This window comes from Passer domesticus, chromosome Z (genome assembly GCF_036417665.1).
Source record: "Passer domesticus isolate bPasDom1 chromosome Z, bPasDom1.hap1, whole genome shotgun sequence".
Lineage (NCBI taxonomy): Eukaryota > Metazoa > Chordata > Aves > Passeriformes > Passeridae > Passer > Passer domesticus.
Window position 1 is genome coordinate 28,722,934 of NC_087512.1, and position 22,426 is coordinate 28,745,359.

Below are 22,426 nucleotides of genomic sequence, written 5' to 3' on the forward strand. Positions count from 1 at the left end.
GTTTTCCCCAGTATTACAGGATCCTTCATCATAATTCTTCTATTACAAAGACTTGGGTTCTTGCATTTACTCTTTTTCAGTGCTCTTTCATCATTCCTGCCCTCTTTCTTCATCTTGTGTCTGCCCTTACTCATCCGCTGATATCTGTCTCCATACCTTTAATTACATGCGATATTCCCTTAAAAAATTACTTTCTTGACTCATGGTATTTTTTTTCCTCATTCCCTCTCTTCCCATAAATGTGATGAGAAATCCTTGAGGAAGAACTGAAATTAATGGTATACCCTGATCCAATATATGTGGAGAGCAGAAAAAGAATATTATGGAATTTAAAAAAATATTCAGAAAGCAGACAGCCTGAGTTAAGGCTCTGGTGTGACAAAAGGGAAGGATAAAAAAATCTTTCTAGCATTGCAACACAACCTCTACTAGGTTCTTTAAATTCAGGATGGAAATCTGGAAAGATATCCACTCTATCCTGCAGGACACTGGCCCTTTGAAAAAACAAAAGTAAAAGAAAGAAACTTTCTTTTATCTCTATAAGCAAACATCTACATCATGCTAAAAAAATTATTCAACAATGCATACACTGATATAGACTCCAAGCACCAATTTAAATTTCACCACATGTAAACATAAGTTTTTTAATCAGAGGTTATTCCTTTAAATTATATATTCATCACCATTTATGCTGCAGACTCAAAACTGCACTGGTGAGGTTGCTGTCTGATGACACTAAATAAGCACTTAGTAAGGTTAAGCTCATTGTCATTCAAAATAAAGACCATATGTAAAGGCAATTCGAGAATATAAATTACAGAGATTATAGATGGTGCACTAGAGACCAAGCACAAACTGATTACATCCAGATTATTAACCCATGTGACTATCTAGGTCTTAGACAGACTGGCAGTGACCCTAAGTAACTTTTCTTGCTAGAAAAACATGACTTCATGGGTTGAATGCTCACTGCTAGAATCTGTGAAAAGAATAATTATTATGGGATTTATTCCTAATGTACTAAGGGAAACAGGTATGTGGGTTTGGTTTTTTAGTAGTAGAACAAACAACTGCCTTAAAAAATGCCCAACTCTTTTCAGTTTCTTGTGGTAACATTATGCAATGTCTTGAAAATTCCTCAAGTCAAAAAGGTGTCACATGATGCAAGAGTCTCTCAGGATAAATTGTGGCATTTATTTTGCAGCACTTTTACTGCATGTATCCTTCATGCAAATACTTAAGTACGGATGGTGCTTCAGTTTTGCATTATGAAGGTTTACCATGTCACTTGTTGCAGTCTACAATAAAAGTTTATAAATGTAGAAAACACAACATTTTGACTAATCCTATCAGTTGATATGTATCAAATTAAAGAACAGTTTTCCTTTCTGTTTAGGTGGGAAGATGGAACAGACCAGTCATTTCATTCTCACAAACTATTTAAAAAGTACACCACTAAATGGCAGAAGCAAAGGCAGAATTACAACTTCACTGTATTTTCCTAAGTAATAGAGAGCCTTTAGTTGTTAAGAAAGACAGAACTCAGACTCACTGTGCATTTGTTTGGCTTCTCTCCTGAGTGGACTCTCATGTGAATCAGCAGTTTGTAACGGGCATTAAATGGCTTGAACCTTCGAGGGCACCCTGCCCAGAAGCAGGTGAAGTCCTCTCCCTTCCTCTGGTCTATGTGGATCTTCTCTATGTGCCGCACAAGCTCCTCTTGATGGTCATACAGCTTCCCGCAGTCAACCCAGCAACAGCCATGCTTGCCATTGGGATCGTCCAGCTCGCCATCCTCCTCCAGCAGGGCGCCCGGGGCAGGAGGCAGCACCTGCAGCGGGGGCACGTGGCTGGGCAGGCCGTGCGGATGGCGGTGCTGGTGGGCATGGTACGGCGGGGGCGGCCCTTGTGGAGGAGGTGGTGGCAGCACCAGGGATGAAAGAGGCATGTCACCAACAGGGCCTGAGAAGTCATCCAGCTGTTCATTTTTCAAGATTTCCATTGCTTGGCTGTCCATGGGCAGCACACCCTGCTGGATCACCATGTTATTTGTGGCACCCATCTGTAAGCTGGCTTGCTCCAGCTGCTGCATCCGCTGGTACTCACCTGTCCCGTTCTCAACATACCCTGGAAAAGTGACACTGCCATTCGCCATGTGGAAGCCTTTCTGTGCAGTTGAAACAGAGCAGTTTTGGGGTATACAGCTTCCTCTCACTCCCAAAAAATGTCCATAGACCTCAGGCTGTGGGGAGACGTTTGCTGGCGGTGCCCTGGCACTGTTGATGTAGGCCACCAGAGAAGTTGGGGATGTACGAATGATTGTATTGAACTCAATCCCAATGCCGTCAGACAGAGGAGATACAGAGAGTGCTCTCTTTTTGGAGCGGGCTGATTGAGACCAGACTGAGGACTGGCAGGGACTAGAGTAAGGGAAATTCTTATTTTCCATGCCATATAAGTAGGACAGTAATGAGTTACTGGATGTAGATGCTTCGGGCGAAAAATTTATTAAGTTCCCCAGTTCACTGCCATTTTGTAAACCATGGTCAGGAGGAACAGAAGAAAGTGTCCTGTACCTGTGTGACCACTCTTGTTCAGCACTCACAGGGGAATGACCTCCTGACAAGCTTAACGTTGTAGAGGCCAGAGTCTCACATGACACGAGTGACCTGAAATAAAAGTATAATAAAGTAAGCAGTTAGACAATTCAAAAGTAGATCTTTTACCTTCACACACACGCTTAAAATTAAGGAAAGGCTACATGTGAGAAGAGCTCTCCCTAACACTAGGGGCTCAAGTTCAGCACATTCAGTTAGTGAGTAGTTATACAAAGGTCACTTAGGAAGCCAACTTTAAAACCTCAAGATTTTGAAAGCAAGTTTCTATAATGATTCTTCATCCAGCATTGCAGAAATTATTCCATGTCTTTTCATCAATTGTGCTGTAAATAGGTTTGGATTTCTGAAGCCAAAGCATTATGTTCCTGCCTTCTATGAAACCCAAAATGAATTAAGTCATCTATTATATTTCTGGAAAAAAACAGAAAGAAAACTAATCTAAAGAGAATGGATATTCAATCTGAACGACAATTGTCAATTGTAACACATACGAATTCTACAAATACTTCCCTTCAGAAGTTTTATATATCAAGTTTATAAATACAGGTAATATCTAACTTTACAAAACAAACAAAATAAATTAGCAATGTAGGAGAACTGGTTGAAGTGGTTTCTTACATTTGATTTGAAGATGTATCTGCCTCCAAGTCAGCAATCAAAATTTGTCACTAAAGTGTAATTTTGCTAGTATTGAGCATTTTTCACAGAGATATTATGAATCTTCATGCTGCAAATATTCTTTGGATAGCTTGAAAACCCTTAACATATAAGCTCTTAAAAGTATTGTTTTCTACAGAATGAGATAAAAAAGAAATAAAACTCAAGGGCCCTGAGTCATGGCTGTAAATGCTGGCTGAAGGTTAACTGGATTTATTTATTTGTTTCCAGTTCACACCCAGGCACATTTGGATTTCCTACCAGTTAGTGGTGCTATCAGTATATAAATTTCTATTTTTAAGGAGCTCTTACAATAGGAAGAACTGGTTATATACCCAGATAAACCTGACAATCTCACAGAAGCCTCTGCATCTTATGTTTTGAGAATTCTTGGTTTTATTACTTTAACAACACTGTTTTGAAGAAGCATGGAATTTCAATGACAGATCGAGGACACTGGAGGGGAAGCTTGGCACAGCCTGAGAGAGAGAGGAAGTAGTTTGCAGGTGTTGTATCTGTAAGATAGCTCACAAACAGGAAAAATGTAGCTTAAAAGAACAGCAAGCCCTGCTGTAGTGACCAGAGGGAGAGATGTTAAATTCCCCTTTGCGCAAGATACTTGCTTTGTAACGCATGGTTGATCTGCTGTATCAGAATAAGAAACGTCCTGTTCTGATTCAGTGTCAGGGCAGGGTACTGTCATGGACCTTACATGACTCCATCAGGGTTTAAACGGCACTTGCAAAACAGACTACAGACAAAATGCACAATTAGCATGCTGACTACAATTTGTATTGGGAGAAATGAGAAAAATGAGATTGCTCTATCAGGTCAGTCTTGTGTGCCATTTAGACCTAAAGGGATGACTTTTTGTGAAAAAGCTGATCTAGGCTGTTGTCAATGGGCTTTGTTACAGCACAGTTCATTATAGGGTGATTAAATCGTGCTAGTATGTTGTGACACCAAATACAGATCCATAGCTTTGAACTCCATGCTATGATTCACACCCAGAAAATATCAGGAGAGGGTAGGGGTGTTCTGCCAGGTTTTTAAAAAAATTTCATTTTTTATTTTATGAATAAAGCAAAAGAAATTGTGCATCAATAGAAAGTCTATTTTTGTACTGACAAGAATTTTAATCAGATGCGTAGTACAACCAGTGTCATACAAAAAAGCTACTAATACCTAACATGAAGGGGCATATCCATCAGTGAATCTGAAGAAAAACTGCTTTTTAAAAGTCTCATAATAGGACAAAAATAAAAAGCTGGCCCAGAATTTCAAGTACACAATAAGTAAGAGCCAGCTATTCTGAAGAAGCTGCAGCACTTCAGCATCTAAATTCAAAAAATAATAAAAATTCCCACCCCAAAAATGAAGATTCATTTAAAATTCAGCCCATACTGTTACTAAGCAGTTTTCTAATAGGAAGAAAATAAATACACCTAATATGAAAATGAGGGACCAGATCTATCAGGGTTCCAGAATCTCAGATGGCATTAATTGGTGCATCTGCTTATTGTAAACTAAACCAGCTTGAGTTTGGACCAGATCTTTCATTAACATTTACAAGAGATTACTTGCAATTACATTGTATTCTCCCTTTGTGTAAAGAGGCCACAATGTCAGAGTATAATCCAGAATCCTGAACATAAACATGGAAGAGTGAAAACTACATTTTTCTCTCTTTTTATGGTCTTCTATTTACTAGCCAAGAATGCTTTGCTTTTTCCTAGATCTTTTTCTGACTCACATCAAAGCAAATGGCAGTATTACATCTGGTTTGATGCAACACAACTGAATACTCCAAAACAGTTCTACAGAAACTCAAAAAAGATGGGGAAGGTTTCATCCTCCATGGTCTGTACACCAGAATCTGATGCTATGTGTAGCAAAACTCATCTTGCCAACTGGTTTCTTTCTTCAATCAGTAAAAATCAAGAAAATTCACTTCAGCTTTGGTAAATTCAACAAATAATCTGATTTGGGTTGAGCTGCCAGAACACAGTTCATAGTGTCTGAGAGGAGAAGGCACTCTGCCCAGGAAGAACCAGTCAACTTCACTTAGGCAAAAGCAGCTTATAGTTCAAGAAATTTAATTTTTAAAAAAGCTCAAAACGAAATAACAAATAACCAACCTCCCAAAAAACCACAAAGAAAAAAAATCCCACACTGTTTTGACAATCTGTGAGTTAGAATCTGACTTTAAACTTGTTTTGCCCTATTAAACAAATTGAGGTAAAAATTGCTGAAATTGACATTCTTTGTGTGATAAACTTATTTTAGAACACCTTCATTGACAAATCATTAAAAGGTACTCTAGGGACACCATAGCCTTGATTCTGCCAGAGTTTCAATTTGAGTTTCCCCTTAGTAAATGTTTCTTTGAAATAAAATCAAAACTGCATAACTCAGTACTGACATGATATATCCAACCACACATTCAGTGTTTGGAACCATACAGGCACACCTAAAACTTAAGTAAGTAACAATTCTGTAATTATATTTTTCTAGCAACAGTTTTATTTGATCTGAAAGGCATGTATTTGGATTTGTCATTTGTCATCATCTTAGCACTGAATGGTTTTTGCTGACATGTCTACACAGGAAGCATAATTAATTTTGTAAATTTTCCCAGGAAAAAGCTCAGTCTTCACAACTAAAGTGGCAGAAATGTTAAAAATTATCTTAAGAGTAAAGCAAGGTTTTATTCCTTTTGCAAAGTACCAGTCTCAATTATTTCAGAAATGTCCCTTGGCTTGTGATAAAGCAACACAGTAAATGTAAACTGCTTTGAGAATAAAGACCCTTATGGTCTTTTGTAAATAAAAACTACATTTCAACTCAGTAGGCAATGGGGAATGTAGATTCCAAAGTAATACATTAGAATATTTTTTCGCTGTATATTTAACATCCAGGGATGTGCCTGATGTACTTATAGGGTGGTTCTCAAATACCTGTTTTCCTCTAATTCATGTCTGCTGACAAAACTCAAAGTCATAATCTCTTATTTAAGTGTTTAAAATTAATTAATAAATGTTTATCTGTGGGGTAGTATATAATAAGGCAACATTTACAGTGGTCATAGTTTTCTTTACCTACACAACAGAACTAGGAAAATTAACAAGTTTTCGAGGACAATTGATCTGATTAATTATCAGATGGTAAACAAACCATTTGAAAGCAAATGCATTTGATGAGGAGAGAGGAACATGTGCAGAGCATTTACGGGTTTTTTTGCCTGTCCTTGATGCTATTTGAAAGACACCAACATGGCACATTTAGCACTATGCAGATGTAACATGTGGACTATTTCTGCTTTCATCCTCCATAACACTTCCTATACCCAGTACAAAAATCTAGTTTGTGACTATAAAACAGCACTTATCTAATAAAAATTCCTATCATACACAGATTTTGTGTGGCCAAATTTCACCCATTATTTGAATTATCCCAACATGAAGTCCGATTATAGTTGATCTGAATTAAATTGCATGGAATTCAATTTCCCGTGGCATAACAGAGAATGATTTTCTGATTTTAATAACCAGAAATGTCACATCTTAATTACAGATGAATTTAAACCCCTTCCTTTTAAAATACTGAATATAAAAAGGTAATTGAGGACCTTATATCTGATGGAGAAGCATCCATAGACCTTTGTAAGCTAGGGCTGATCTGGCTGCATGCTGTTGAAAGGTGATTCACTGAAGGTGAAAGAGGTCTCAGCTGTTGAACTGTCATGGGATTGCTGGTGGCTATTGCATTGTTGCCACTGCCTTTTCCAATGGACTTGCCCTTGTATCCATAACCAAGACCTCCTAAAATAAACAAAGCAGGTTAGTATTTATCTTTTATGAACCCATGACGAGGCACAGAACTCACATTGTAGCATCCCCTGAACTCTGTCATCTAATTCCTGCATTTTGATCACATCACTTTGCAAACTTCAGAAAGTAATGGGAATCTTCCGATGAGGACAAAACACGGGACTGACATAAGAATTTTGCAAACTTCTCAAAACATAAATAGCAATATTCTACAGGGGAGTTAATAGATTATGCATGTGTAAAACATGGGCTGAAGTACATAAACTAAAGACCAGGCATGAGGGAAAAACATCAGAAAAAGCACCAGGTGAAAAGCCCTCAGCTGAAGGACAGCTCTCTATGAAGAAGACAGGAAGAGAGAACCCAAGGAGGCCGCCAGAACAGCCCTGAGTCCTACCAAACCCGGCAGCTCCAATTCATTGCAAATCCTTCCATCATTCCTACCACTACCCATGCATAAAGCAAGGACACCACCAATATGCATGCAGACTGCAGTGCTGGCTGAGTAGTTTCACTAGCAGGAGAGAGTTACAGCTGGAACCCAGCATCTCTCAGAGGTCTAAGTAGAGGAATCTGAGCTGAATGAAACTTCAAAGCATTCTGGACTTTCTTTAAAGGCCACAGTCAGCTCTTAATCACTGCTGTCATGACTCAAACTGATAGCTCTTAGACAGTAGCACAAAAGGTAGCTGGCCACTGGGACATACCTTCAAAATACCTTGTGTACCTTTTGTTGTGATTTAGATCACAGATGGTAGTTTACATTATTGCCTCCATTAAAACACATTGAGATTAGAAAGTTAAAATGCAGGTCCTAACATGGAAGTTGTTGGACATCTAGCAAAGCCTCATCACAGCTGAAAATTAATAATTAGACAATTCACATTTCTAGCTGCTTCTCTGTTCAAAATACTCCACAAAGCAGGACAGAAACATCAGGACAAACAGTGAAAAGTATTTCTATGCAAACCATTTTACCAAATTATATCTACTTTTGATATGAGCATACAACTCATACAACCTTTTCTTCAGGTTCTTCAAATGGGTTGCAGACTGCAGAGAGAAGTACATTAAGGCATTAATGTCTCTCCCAGTCAAAGGAAGAAAAGGCAAATCCTTCAATTCTCTCCAGATCAAATGTTTCCAAGGACAAACATGTAATGAGGATTCCTGATTCTGCACTCAACTCCACTGCGGACACCACAACAAAGCATTTAAGTTCTTGTAGGATTACTGTCTGTTCCCACTACAGATGTTCAATTAAATCAAAAGAAAGAGAGAAGGTATTTTAATTTCTTTCCTGTGAAGCAGGAAAGTACATATTTTGAACTCAGTAAAGCTGAATCAATGTGCTTCTCAGCAGTTGATTTTATAATGTTATGGAGAATTAAACTGGAATCAGTAGCAAACATTAGGCAAAAAATGTAAGTTGCCTCTGATAATAACATGAACACTATTCCTCTTAGCAAAAAGCTGGATGGGGTGAAATAAATTTACAAGCCCAAATCACACTTTTTTTAATGCATTTTATGTATAAAAAATACATAATACAACATAATATGCCTATATGTAAGTGTGTACATAAATGTTCAGTTAGCTATGTTTCAGAAAATTGCCTTTAGTATGTAGAACTAAAGATATGCTGCACCAAATTACATAAAAGAGAAGTGTACTATAAGAATACAACAATGTAGGAAACCCGACTGGGCTTGACCTTGACACTGAAATACAGCTGTAAATCTTGGATAGTGTATATACATACACACATACATGCATGCATGCATGCATACATACATACATACAGAATACATAATACATGTATGTACGTATGTACGTATGTGTGTATGTGTGTGTATATATATATATGTATGTATGTATGTATGTATGTATAGAATATTTAATAATATACCAACCTACAATTTAGCATTGAGAAAATGTGCCTAATATATATACTGATCCTTTCCTGGATTATGCCATTATTCACCCTTCACTTAAAGGTCACCTTTAAACAAATTTCAGTAGTAACAATAATATCTGCTTTATCATACTAGGAAATCAAGGACTGTGCATTTGTCAGATTTCCATTAGGGAAAGGCCATGTGTCATCTCAAATAACAATCTGCAACAATACAGTGAAATTACTATTACTCATTATTAAATCCGAGCTGTTTGAAGCTTTCATGTTGGAAAAAAAACCAAATCCCAGCAGAAAAACCAGAAAAGGGAGTAGTGCCAAACCAGTGCTGTTAAATACAGAAAGTTGCATCCTCAATGCATACTGGTTTCCCTTTCAATTACAGGGTCTGCTATTATTACCTGTTTATAAAGAGTACCTCAGGGGTGCCAACAGCAGGTAAGAAAATTTGCTGTGTTATGGTAAGGATAATGGACTCATTGCTAGCCATTGAAAGGAAAACATGAGAAATTAAGTACTTTGGGGAGATTGTATTACTGGAATGATGAACAAAAGTTATGCAAGACTCTAGTCCTCATGAACATTTTTCTGGACTGACATAAGACTTCCACTCTTATGTGGAAACAGAAGCAAAAGGCTTTCTTCTTTTTACCATTGACAAACATTTGCTGTTATGACAGAAAATTACAATTCTTCCACTGAAAAGAAGGCAGGGAGATTATCATGGAAGAATAAATAAATCACCAGCTCCCACCACTGAAAGAGACTGCAAAGTAAAAGGCCGCTGCTGTGAAAAGCAAAGTCATAACATTTAATCAGCTACTTCATATGGGCACAAATGTGTCAAAAGACCATCATCAATACCTTGTCCATGTCCTGCAGGTCACTGAACAATATCAATTTAATCTGAATCAGGCAGCAGCATACAATCCCATCTATGCTGAACTAAGTCTGAGTACAAGACTGGAAGCTTATGCTGACTTCAAGCCCACTACAAAAGTACAGACCACATCTGATCTAGCATAAAATTAAACAGGCGCAACATGGCCTGCCAGCAATCTGCTGCTGAAAGGAATGCTGTCAGAACATGTGTTCAAAAGCTCTGGATAAATGTCAGAATAACTATGTCCAGCATCAGCATATGGCACCACATACCCAGAGTGCCAGAGCAGCCCTCAGTCCAGGTTTCCTGTATCATTGTACTGAAGCCTGGAAATGTCAGGATAGTGAAAGGACAACTAGAAATTCCTCAGTGCCTTGAATCCACATGAGCTGAGATAAACAGGAAACTCTCAGGAGGGTACCAGTGAGTTTAAATGACACTGCAGATTCTAAGAAAAATATGTAACCAAATATTTTAAATAAGTAAAAGAAGTAGTTTCTTTTCTTTTATATTAGGATATAAAAGATCAGGAGACAGTCCAATAAAGCCAACAACAACTAAAAAGGAGGAATCAGCCCTACAGTAGCTCCTTGTAAGAATTACAGCTGACCAGAGCAGGTGCTTTATTCTAAATAAACATAATAACACATAAATCAAAACTTCTCCTTATCAACATATAACAGTAACAGTAAACAAGTAGAAACAGTAAAAAAATTATGGAAATATTTTAATCCATTCACTTCCTCATTCATTAGGCTGCCTATTTTCCCTGTTTATTCTCTTAGCTGGTTAACAGCTAAGTTTCACCCAACTTTGAAATGCAAAATTATTTCACTGCAATCTTCTGAAGAGCATTCAAAGAAAGCAGAAAAATACAAGTACTTTAGATACACAGAATTTTAGATGAGACTTTCTTAATTTATGTAATTCTCTTACTTTTTGGAGGAAGAGTCCAATATGAAATCAGTTTCACTTAAAACCCATTTTCTTTTATCAGATATTGACTGATAATCAACCAATTTCTTTGCCTATTTCTTTATGTTAAGAGCAGTCATTTTTTCATTCTTCCAAGTATCTCAGGTTAAAAAATGGAACTACTTCACCAAACCTTTGAAATTGTAAACTATTCTCTCCATATATAAATCATGGTCAACAAAAACATACAAAAGCAAAACCACTTTTAATTGTCAGGTGTTCTGAAACCCACTACATACATACCAAATACATAACACTGGATCAAATTCAAACATCTCTTTGATTAATAAATTCTATAGCTACTGAACTAATTACTATGAAACAAAGTTACTAAAGTGATCTGAAAACCTGTCTCTTGCTACTGTTAGAGCAACAGCTAGAAATAAAAGAATTACAACAAGAGAGCAAAAAATTAATTTCCCTAGGGGATTTTCTGTGTACACATACACAGAAAATGTACATGTTAAGAGCTTTGGAAGTGGTTGGTTTTAATGCTTTCCTTGTATTGGGCTTCCACTCTTGTTTCTGTGGACTCTCTATTCACCAAAATGGGGAGAACAAGGCACAAGCAAAAAAGCATGTTATAAGACCATAAATAAAGAGGATAGACACCATAGTAATTAAGCAGATTGTGTGAATGTATTCTTCACATAGATTAAACTCACCATGGCTGTTTGAAAACGCATTTGGCCTTTTTTCACAACACATTTAATCCTCTGCATGTTGCAGCCTCCAGTTACTAGATACATCTTTACTGTCTTCACCATATCTGCAGGGTCATTGACACCCCTGTTTGGAGGGTGTGGGGACTTCACAGCGGCTGGTAACTCAAAAAACTCAAATGTTTGCATAGAAGACTTGCTTTCCAATGGTAACATCTTAGTCCCTCTCACCTTGAGCCTGCCAAAGTTTTCAGGCTTCCCCTGCAGCAATTTCAGTTATATTATTAATGACTGCTAGAGAGCCAGCACTTGTCCCTTTGCCCTTAAACTAAACAGCCACTTTTCTATCATTTCCACAGCACCTAAGAGACTCTATTGCACAACAATGTAGACAGAGACACTAGCTGCAGGGCAGTGGATATCAAACCCCTTCAAACCTTCTTTAAGTGTGATAAACTGAAGTTTCAAAGGGGAGCAAATATATTTTAAAAAGGTAAGCTAGGGGGAATATTGTCATTTGCATCTATGACCATATGATCAGATAAAATATTTGCTGATTTGGAAAACTGGGCTTCTTCAAACTGGCATCATGCTCTGTGTCCAGATCTTTCTGGAAGACCTTGAAGTTTCTAGGTGAACTAGACAAAAACTCAGTCACAAGTTTATGAGGTATGAGCTTTTTTTTATAGCATGCAAGCTGGAGTTTTTCAGAGTACAAGTAAATTATTAAACTATGACTCAAAAAGTTGCTGAATTATCATTTGTGTTGCAAGTCTTAAAAAAATATTGTAGTTTCTCAACTACAATACATCACACAGCCACTACACACTAGTGAAGCAGTGATTCTTAGCAATTATTATCTTTAAAAACAAAACAAAAACAATCAAGGATTTGTAGTTAGAGAGAAAATCCTGAAATTAAGATCCTAAAAGCTCACTGTTTTAACATTATGGATATGATCATAGTTTGGTTTTCTTAACACAGTCTTAACAATGACATTTAGTAACAAGTTTTCTCCAAATCCTCTGGCAGTGTCCACTCTGAACACTGAGTTAGACACACCATTAATCTGACTAGTACTGGATATACCCATGTTCTTCACTGTTTACAGAGACCTAATCTTTACAATCAATAATCTCAAGAAAATACACTAAAGAGAATTATAAAATGGCATGGTATTAAGAGACAGTACTGTGTATGCACTTTTAAAGATTCTTCATGCTTTGAATCTTGTAAAGGCATTTTTTTCACTATCAGAGTGCAGTTGATAAATTAACTTGCACTAATTTCCAGTGTTATTTGCAATCTTTGTATGAAGTAATCAAGCATGTACTTTCTGCAACTCTACTGAGACAAAAGAGACTGACAAAGCACAATGACAAACAATGTCTCCCTTCAACTGGAACCAAGGTAAAAAATTATCCAGAAGCAACCAGTGAAAACAATACCTCACAGGTGATTAACTTAGCTGGTTTAGAGCAGACAGCAATGAGATCACCTACTTCTATGGAACACTTCAACCACTAAATTTAAACAAATGAAAACAGTGGTCTTGTAATGACTAAACTAAGAATATATTATGAAAGAGTTTCAGGGAACTTCCAGGAAAGAACAGACACAGTAAAAAAAAGATTTTTCAATTGGATCTACAGACATCTGTAATATTTCATACTAATTTTGAATCCATTTTATCTAAATCAGGAAGACCTATCACTTACTAAAAAGTTATTTAGAAAGCTACTTTGTTTTTTTATTTTGCATAAAACATAAAATGTTATCAGTTAACTAGTGCACACACACGTTAATGTTTAACTGAACTAAAATATAAATGTTTCAGCTGCAATAGGTAACTCCCTATTTGTTATCAGTAACATTAGATGACTTCTGCATTTGTCCTTATTAGGCTAATATGGTGTGTCCTTTTCTATTACAGAAAACTTACAGCTTTATGCCTTTGCTTTGTGCTACTTTTCCATATTATTAGCAACCAGTTTCTATGTACAAAACTTAGTCTGACCATTTAGTTGTATTTCTTAACTATTAATACATTGTGCAAGCCTCATAATCAAATAACTGGTACAAATCAAGAGAAACTCCACTGAAAGTGCAATATATATTCATATATAATGGTGAATACTATCAGGGGATAAAACACAACAAGTTTCCTGTTTTAAGATTCAGAATTGGCCAGCTTCTTAGAACACCACTACAATACAGACAAAGAGAAAAGTATTAGTATAATCAAAATGGACATTTAGAGGTGTTTGAATGAACAGAAGATAATTGTATTGGAATTAAGAGATAATACCTTCCAGCTGCAGTTCCACTGGGCAATTACTGCCTGAATCTGACTTAAATAAACACAGAGCATATATCTGTATGCACATGAGAGCACAGACTACAATTTCACTTACTTGGGAAGCAAATTAAAAAAAAAAAATTTTTAAAGCTTCCTCATATATTGTGAATTATAGGACTCAAATGAAATCAATTGGGAAACATTTTGCCCAGCATCTTAACAGCATTGCAGTCAACTGCAAAATAAATTAATTGATTCAAGCAATTTTATTAGCATACTTTTTTGTTGATATCATCTGATTGCAATGCAGCCAACTATGGAGGAGCAACAAGAAAACATTCTAGAAAAAATAATTCTCTGTACTAGGTAACACTTCATCTGCCACAACAACTTCTAGCACTGTTCAACCTTCCCTGCACATGTGTGCTTTTCTTCATGTTAGAAACACATTCTTGGAATATTTTCCATTAATTCCTGATTTTCTTTTCCCTCAGTTTTAATTAGAACATGCTCAGATAGTTTCTGTTATCTGAATGGTCTTAGTGTTTTTGAAAATACCACATAGGAACTTTGCTATCTGTAACTCTGGGCACATGTAGATCCATTACTCTAAAGACCTTATCATTCCACGTATCCAAGTAAATCAGCACAGAAATGTACCCTCTGTTCAGACATAATTTTGGTTTCTTGCTGTGTTAACTGGACTGTTATCTACCTTCCTTGTTGCACACCTTATACATGTTTCTCCTGTCAGCCTGCCTGCATGGCAATGATGGGAAGAAGATCCTTTCCTTCCTCCAGGCCCCAGGCCAAGGGAAGACCTTCTGCCTCCTTTAGTTATTTGTAAAAGGGGATGCAGCAGAGCACCAAGGGTGAGGGGACAGATTCTCAGTAGATGAAGGCTGCCTTAACTCCAGTGCTCTAGGACAACATCCTCCAAGCAAAACCTGCCGCCTTCTGTGCACGAGTTCTGAGCAGAGGAGAAGAGCAAGAGGATTACTTTCTACCTCCAGCGTGGGCCAGGCCTCAGTCTTTGCCACCTGATATGTCAGTGCCAGACTGTGCTGCACGTCACGTTCCAGTAATAGCATGAGTTCAGCAAAAAAAGCATGCAATAAAGGTGTTGTTTAATGTTAAACTCTAATACCACATGAGGCTCACTTTCTAAATCTCTACAGATAATCCAAGGCATTTGATTGCTCTTTCTCAGAATAACATCTTTCCCCCTCTAAGAGACCAAAATGAAGAAGAAGAAGAAGAAGAAGAAGAAGAAGAAGAAGAAGAAGAAGAAGAAGAAGAAGAAGAAGAAGAAGGAGAAGAAGAAGGAGAAGAAGAAGGAGAAGAAGAAGGAGAAGAAGAAAAAGAAGAAGAAAAAGAAGAAGAAAAAGAAGAAGAAGAAAAAGAAGAAGAAGAAAGAGAAGAAGAAGAAGAAAAAGAAGAAGAAGAAGAAGAAGAAGAAGAAGAAGAAGAAGAAGAAGAAGAAGAAGAAGAAGAAGAAGAAGAAGAAGAAGAAGAAGAAGAAGAAGGAGAAGAAGAAGAAGAAAAAGAAGAAGAAAAAGAAGAAGAAAAAGAAGAAGAAAAAGAAGAAGAAAAAGAAGAAGAAAAAGAAGAAGAAGAAGAAGAAGAAGAAAAAGAAGAAGAAAAAGAAGAAGAAAAAGAAGAAGAAAAAGAAGAAGAAGAAAAAGAAGAAGAAAAAGAAGAAGAAAAAGAAGAAGAAAAAGAAGAAGAAAAAGAAGAAGAAGAAGAAAAAGAAAAAGAAAAAGAAAAAGAAAAAGAAAAAGAAAAAGAAAAAGAAAAAGAAAAAGAAAAAGAAAAAGAAAAAGAAAAAGAAAAAGAAAAAGAAAAAGAAAAAGAAAAAGAAAAAGAAAAAGAAAAAGAAAAAGAAGTCAACCTGTTTAATAGTGATACCCATTTATAACAGGTGACAAATGCTAACATGGAAAAAGCCTCAGAAACTGCAGTATGGAATCAGGAATCTAAGTAATTTGCAGTCACCTTCAGTATGTTTTTGTTTCCCAGATAAAGTCAACTGTTCAAGGACACTATTATTTTTCAAACAATATTGTCCCTGAGATTCTGAGCAGCACATTTTTTTCTTTCCTCACACTAAAAGCAAGATACTGTTTAAAGGTAAGAATGTTATCCTAATTGTCAGTTTAACCAGGCAGAAATAACAAGCATACAGCCCACATAACATACATATTCTAAGAGGCTTTATACACAGTTAATTAGTTTAACTATTGCTTTCATGGTTCATTTAAGTCTTTCATGCTTCATTAAATATCAATATATTTTATCACCTCAGAAAAACTTCTCAGTAAAAATACAATTGTATTTTCAATGATAATCTGCTTAACTAATATATATATTTCAAGCATGTCTATCAGACACCAGAAAAGTCTGAATTGCTACAGTAGCAGTATCTCAAACCATTATGCAAATTTCTTTCCCCACACACAGTGGAAACAAAAGTACTTTTGCTGAAACAAAAGTACTTCATCAAGAAAAAGAAAATTATTTTGACATATCTTATTTTCATCATTAAAAAAGTTCTCACACTGATCTTTTGCTGCTCCACCTTCACAGCAATCAGCTCAAACATACCTTGGATTCAGAAATTGTAACTACCTTGCTAAAAGTCCTCAATTCATAAAGTCAGTAAATCACATCCTTAAGGAAGCATAAAGACCAATGAAACTAATAGTTATAAGTATGTAGAAACCAAAAGCCAAGTGCAACTCATAAAAAAAACTCCTGTGGTTAAGAGAACATCTGTCCTACCAGAAAGGTTTACTTACTTATGCATAGTATGAATTTTCTCAATTCAGGATATAGGAATACATCAGAGCTATTTGGAAGAACATTTGTGAGACTGCGAAATTAGTCCTTACAAGTCCACCTGCATGATTACCACAAATTCTCTGGAAATTTCTACTACTATCTTCACATGCAATCTCATTCTATGAAATAGACAGCCAGTAAGGTACATTGCAACAATAGAATGAAAGTGGTTTTTATTATTCAAACTGACTTTTAGAGGAGGCCACTATCAGCACCATCATGGTCCAAACAAAACCCTCTACTTGTATTGCCATCTTAGTTCTTCATGTCAATGACAGGCAAATCCTGAGAAAATTACACAAACAGACAGAAGTATTTAACATCTATATTGGCACTACATGCTTCCACTCCTCTCAAAGCTTTAGACACTTTTCTTTCAATTTTATTCTTTATTCCTTATTCTTTTCATCAGCCCAGGCTATACTAATTAATCGGAGTTTCCCAGGTCTTTTGTTGTTGTGATCAAAAAGAAAAGACCAAAATGAAAGCTTGTTTCATCTTTTTAAAGTGAGTCCATCTACCTTCCACAAAGCCAGGCTAATAAGAGGGAGGATTAAGACCAATTGAATGGCTTAGGCACCTAAACACCAGTCCTGCTCCTGCCCTTAGCTGTCATCCTTGCCAAAATTGATTTGCAAAGAATGACGTCTTAACCACAGCTATTACTTTGTGAAGAGGAGGCTGCTGTGTTGGCAGGGTTTGCCAGCCAAAGCTGGCTCCTGACTAAGGTCTGAGGTAAAGACACAGGAAACCACAGTGGTATCCCAATGCAATGGTGTCTGCAAGGGCCATCTGAAGGGCGGAAAGAAGTGCTCACAGACAAAGGCATAAAAAAGGCAAGTGTTTGCGTGCTCTGCTGAGCTGAGTCCTTTGTTCAAGGGTGGAAACCCACACAAATGTCCGGATGGACACTGAAACATTTTCAGGAAGCTGGTCAACCCAACTGTCTCTCCTCCATACCTCTTTAAAAAAACTGATTGGTACCCATCTTCATATTAGTTTGAGAGAGAGAATTTGCTAAATAGGTAAGAGTAAAACATTCAAAATGGATCACGTGATTTTTGAGGACATCATCCTCGTTAAATTCACAAGTACATAAGTAATTTTCTCCAGAGAGAACCTGGCCTAATGAAATGCTTATGAGATTTTTCAAACTTCTGTCATATGCAAGCATTCATGTATTCTTCACACAATTTAGTGTGTGGTTTTTTAATATTCTGGTGTGATTTTCATTAAGTTGCAGGGATTTGATTCCCCGTAACTCAAGGCCTGCAGTTCCCTGAAGTTAATGTGAATAGGATATAAATCTCTTACAGTCAGCTGTCATTGTATCCCAATAATGCTGAAATTCACACTCTATTCTACAGTTCATGAAATTGTACATTAAAAAACATGTTTGCTTTTAAAGTACTTGCAATGCACACTGCAGGCTAAAAATGCAAAGCGAAGTCCATTCCACTTCCAAAAGGCCACAGAATACTAAATCAGGTCAACAGAGAAGACTTAAAAGTCATTACAATTCAAGAAAAGGCAATAATCAAAACAATTATTATAGTACTTTATCCTTTATACAACTAGCTTCTCTTCCTCAAACAACATTCCAGAATCAGGTCTGCATGGGCAAGCTGAGTGAAGAAAGAGTATGCCTTTGCAGTCTGGTTTGGTGGGAGTTTTCAGTGAGTGCCCAGATTCTGTCAGTTGCTGGCTGACAGATGTCCACCCAGCCGGTCTCTCCCCCTGTACCCACAATAGCACAGATAGCATAGGAGAAGAAAAGATGGGAAAAGCTCCTGGGTCAAGATAAGGACAGTTTAATAAAAAAGGCAAAAACTTCATGCTGAGGCAAAGCAAAATTAGAAATGTATTCACTACTTCCCATCAGCAGGTAGGTGTCCAGCCACTTCTTCAGACTGTGTAGCAGTTGCTTAGTAAGATAAATGCCATCACCACTAATGCCCTTACATCCTTCTCCTTTCTCTCAGCTTTCATGACTGAGCACATCATACAGTATGGAACATCCCTTTGGTCTGCCAGGGTCAGGTGTCTTGGCTGTGTTCCCTCCCAGCCTCTTGCACACCCCCTTCCTAGTGGCCTTTTTTCAGTAGGGTCATGGAGAGAAAACCTTGACACTGTATAAACATTGCTTACCAAGAACCAAAACACTGGTGTGTTATCACTGGTTTGTTATCAAGACTGTCTGGTCAAAAATGCAAACCCCAGCACTGTATGGATTGCTACAAAGAAAGTGAACTGCATCCAGACAGATGCAATATACTTCTTGTAGAAAAACCCAACTAAATGTTAGGAGACTCCTCTGAAAAAGTAAAAATACATGGGGAACCAGCCTAGTGGGGTAAGGAAGACAAGCACTTCCCAGGGAATGTCCAGACTTCTGGCATCACTGCAGAATTCAAGTTTACTTCTAAAACCATTATCATTTTGAAATTAGAAATGTTTTCCCATTGTGATTTTAGTTTAAAGCATGTGGGAAAAAGGAAAATTAAACATTGAATAGGTATTAAACACTCAGCTTTCTATGGAAATTATGTAGTTGCAGAATTTCACAAGGCTTACATTTTCAAGAAATAAAGTAATTTGTTTTAAAACCAGGGATGTCTTACTGGTTTCAGAAAACAGCAAGAATTTTGAATACGAATACTTTAATTTTATTCACTCTGAATAATTAAAAGACAATTTATGTTTTCATCACATAAAGATTGTTGCTATTTTAATCAGCAGGTATTATTTTTAGAGGATGTTTTGCCTAAGAAACTCAAAAAACGAGGAATCATGAAGGCTCAGCTGAAGATAAATCTATAGTATTTTTGCTCCTACGTATGCATGCATTAAGTGTTGAAACATGCTTGTATGATTAAAAACAATATGATTTTGTTTCATGTGCATTTTTAGTTGTACCCAGCTATAATACCTACTGAGAAACAATAACATCATTACTGCAGCATCTATTTGTTATGTCAGGCTGATTGTGTTGCATTTCTGCTTATGGAATAAGATTTTTAAAAGAAACTACAGTTCTTAAATTAGCAACTCATAAACAGATATCTGTTAAGTCTGAGGATTTCATGACTATATTTTCATCTCCTCCATGTTTTCTACTCCTCTAATCCTGTTATGTTTGTCACTGTAGTAGACTGCCACCTTGTCTTTCAAAAGGCTGCAGCTAAGGGACAGGAAAAAGCCATAAATATTTCAAAGCTGAAGAAGGGTGTTTCACTGAATATACTATTCAGTCTTGTCCCACTCTTATTCAACTTGTTTATCAACATCTGGGCAAAGGGATTGATTGCAGCTTGAGCAAGTTTGCTGATGATATGAAACTGAGGGGAATGGCTGATAGACCTGAAGGCCATGCTGCCATTCCACGGGACCTTGAGCACTGGGCAAAGAGAATCAAGTGCAACAAAGGCAAGTGTAGGGTTCTGCACCTGGAGAGAAATAACCCCAAGTACCAGAAACAGGCTGGGGACTGACCTGCTGGGAAGCGGCACCCTTGTGGCCTGGAGAGCCCACCGTGTCCTGGGGTGCACTGGGAAGAGCATGGCCAGCAGGTGCTATCACAGGGAGGTGATCCTGCCCCTCTACTCAGCCTTAGTGAGGCCACAACTGGAGTGTTCCACCCAGTTCTGGGCTCCTCAGGACAAGAGAGATGCAGAGCTGGTCACTACAAGACTAACAAGAAGAGGGTGCAGCAGAGTCCACAAAGATGATGAGGGGACTGGAGCATTCCTCTTATGAGGAGAGGCTCCAGGAGCTGGGTCTCTTTACCCTGGAGAAGACAGAGGGGATCTCATCCATACATATAAATATCTCAAAGGCAGGTTCCAAGAGGATGGTGCCAGACTTTTCAGTGGTGCACATGATGGGGTGAGGAGCAATGGCCATAAACCAAAACACAACAAATTCCACCTCAACAAGAGCGCTGGAACAGGCTGCCCAGGGACGTTGTGGAGCCTCCCACTCCAGAGATGTTCAAAACTCAGCTGGAAGTGTTTCTCTGGCAATTGCTCTGGATGACCCTGCCTTGGCAGAGTGTTGGACTAAATGATCTCCCTAAAAGATCCCTTCCAAGCCTGAAAATTCTGTGATTCTGTGTTCTTTGTGACATTAGTTTGAAAAAGTACAGTGTGGTTGGCCAAAAGGATAAACAACCCAACAGCTTGATCATGTGCAATGATGTAAATACTTGGACAAGACTATCTCACATCAGTAAAGGTGTGTAAATTCTTAATTTATGGTACTGAATCACAGGTATGATCAGAATAAAGCTGGAAACTTCAATTAAATCACATAAATCTCAATTGCCACAACCAAGTTTTCTATTTTAAAGAAATTTTAACATCCCTTTACTGGGAGCAGTTTTGTTAGGACCATAACTTAGCTCCTGGTTTCTAGTTTCCAAGTCTTTAAAAATCATTGCTTTCTCTATTAAATTTTTTGAAAGAAAGAAATCTTAGTCAAGTTATAACATGCTAGGTAGTCATGAAGGAAAAAATGAGATTATTATCATTATGTTCAATGTTCAAACCCCTTGCAAAAGATTCCAATATCTAATTTAAGAGATTCATTTTGGAGATCTGTGGGTAAAGAACTATTCAAATCATTCAGTTTGACCATTAATGAACTTATAGGTTAGGATACAGTGAAGGAATTCACAGGAGCAGTCATGTGGAAAGAAACTGCTCATGACTACTATTTGTTCTTGTTTTGCAGCACTTTTTTTTTTAAGTCCAATCAATGTGGGATTCTTCTTTCTGATTTTGTATACTACAGGAACTTTTTAAGTCTCTTCAGAGACTAAGAAATTCACAATCTTTCTTGAACCAGAATCCCTAAAACTGAACATAAAAAGAAATGCAAAATAAAGATCACAAAAAAACCCATTGTTATTTTTTGCACAGAATTCATGTCTTGATGTTTGCTATATGACTAACAAAAGCAGACTAATTGCTCAAGCTCTTAAGGGATCATTTTTATTAGTCAGGAATAGGAATACATATTTCTTGTATTTTTAAATACTCCCAATTCTACTTATAAATCAACACAAATAAAAAACAAATTTACTTTATGAAAATCAACTGTCAGGAAAAAAGTTAAAGATCTCTCTAAATATACTCTTCCCCACATTAAAACCCTAGGTTGTAAACATATCTTTTGCTAAAAATACATCATTTTACATGGGGTTTTTTTCCTTTGAAGTTTTTGCTGAGTTACTTATTACACATAAAATGAGTGATAGAAGGCACTGCGTGCCTCGAATGGTGTTAGTGACTTGACATTCATCAACATTTTTTAACCACAGAGCCATCAGCAAATGTACTTGTGCATTTTCTTTTCACAGTCAAACCAAGGGGGACTGGCAAGGGTGCTGAGAAGACCCTGCTTGGCCTCCACCCCCAACACCAAGGACACTGTGTTCATGTTTATCAGCTGGCAATATAAGAATATCAAGGGTGTTTCAGCTACCCTCTGCAGTGCAAGAACACAGTTAGATTTTACCACGACGTCTGCAACAGCCGGGAACTTGCTCAGTCCAGCTCCCAGCCTCCAGCTGCTCCTTACACCTGCACCACCCCCACCTCTACTTCTGTAAACGTAAAGTGAGATTTCCAAAAGTGCCAGCAAACCTTCTAATTCAGCTGCACCAATTAAGATCCCAGGATCAGACAAAGTGAAACCACTTCTGAAAGCTTAAAAACAAGCAACACCAGACTAAAACAGCTATTCT

General features: G+C 37.2%; 1 protein-coding gene across 7 annotated transcripts in view; it reads right to left on the minus strand.

The window, feature by feature from the left end:
- The window catches only part of GLIS3 (GLIS family zinc finger 3), a 202,290-nt gene that overhangs the window by 117,117 nt on the left and 62,747 nt on the right, over positions 1-22,426 (minus strand). For all 7 annotated transcript variants that reach the window (XM_064405112.1, XM_064405113.1, XM_064405115.1 and 4 more), the window contains 2 exons: positions 6,904-7,096; positions 1,553-2,669 (listed from right to left, as the gene is read on the minus strand). In XM_064405112.1, the coding sequence (XP_064261182.1) occupies positions 1,553-2,669; positions 6,904-7,096 (1,310 nt within the window). The remainder of the gene's footprint in view (positions 1-1,552; positions 2,670-6,903; positions 7,097-22,426) is intronic.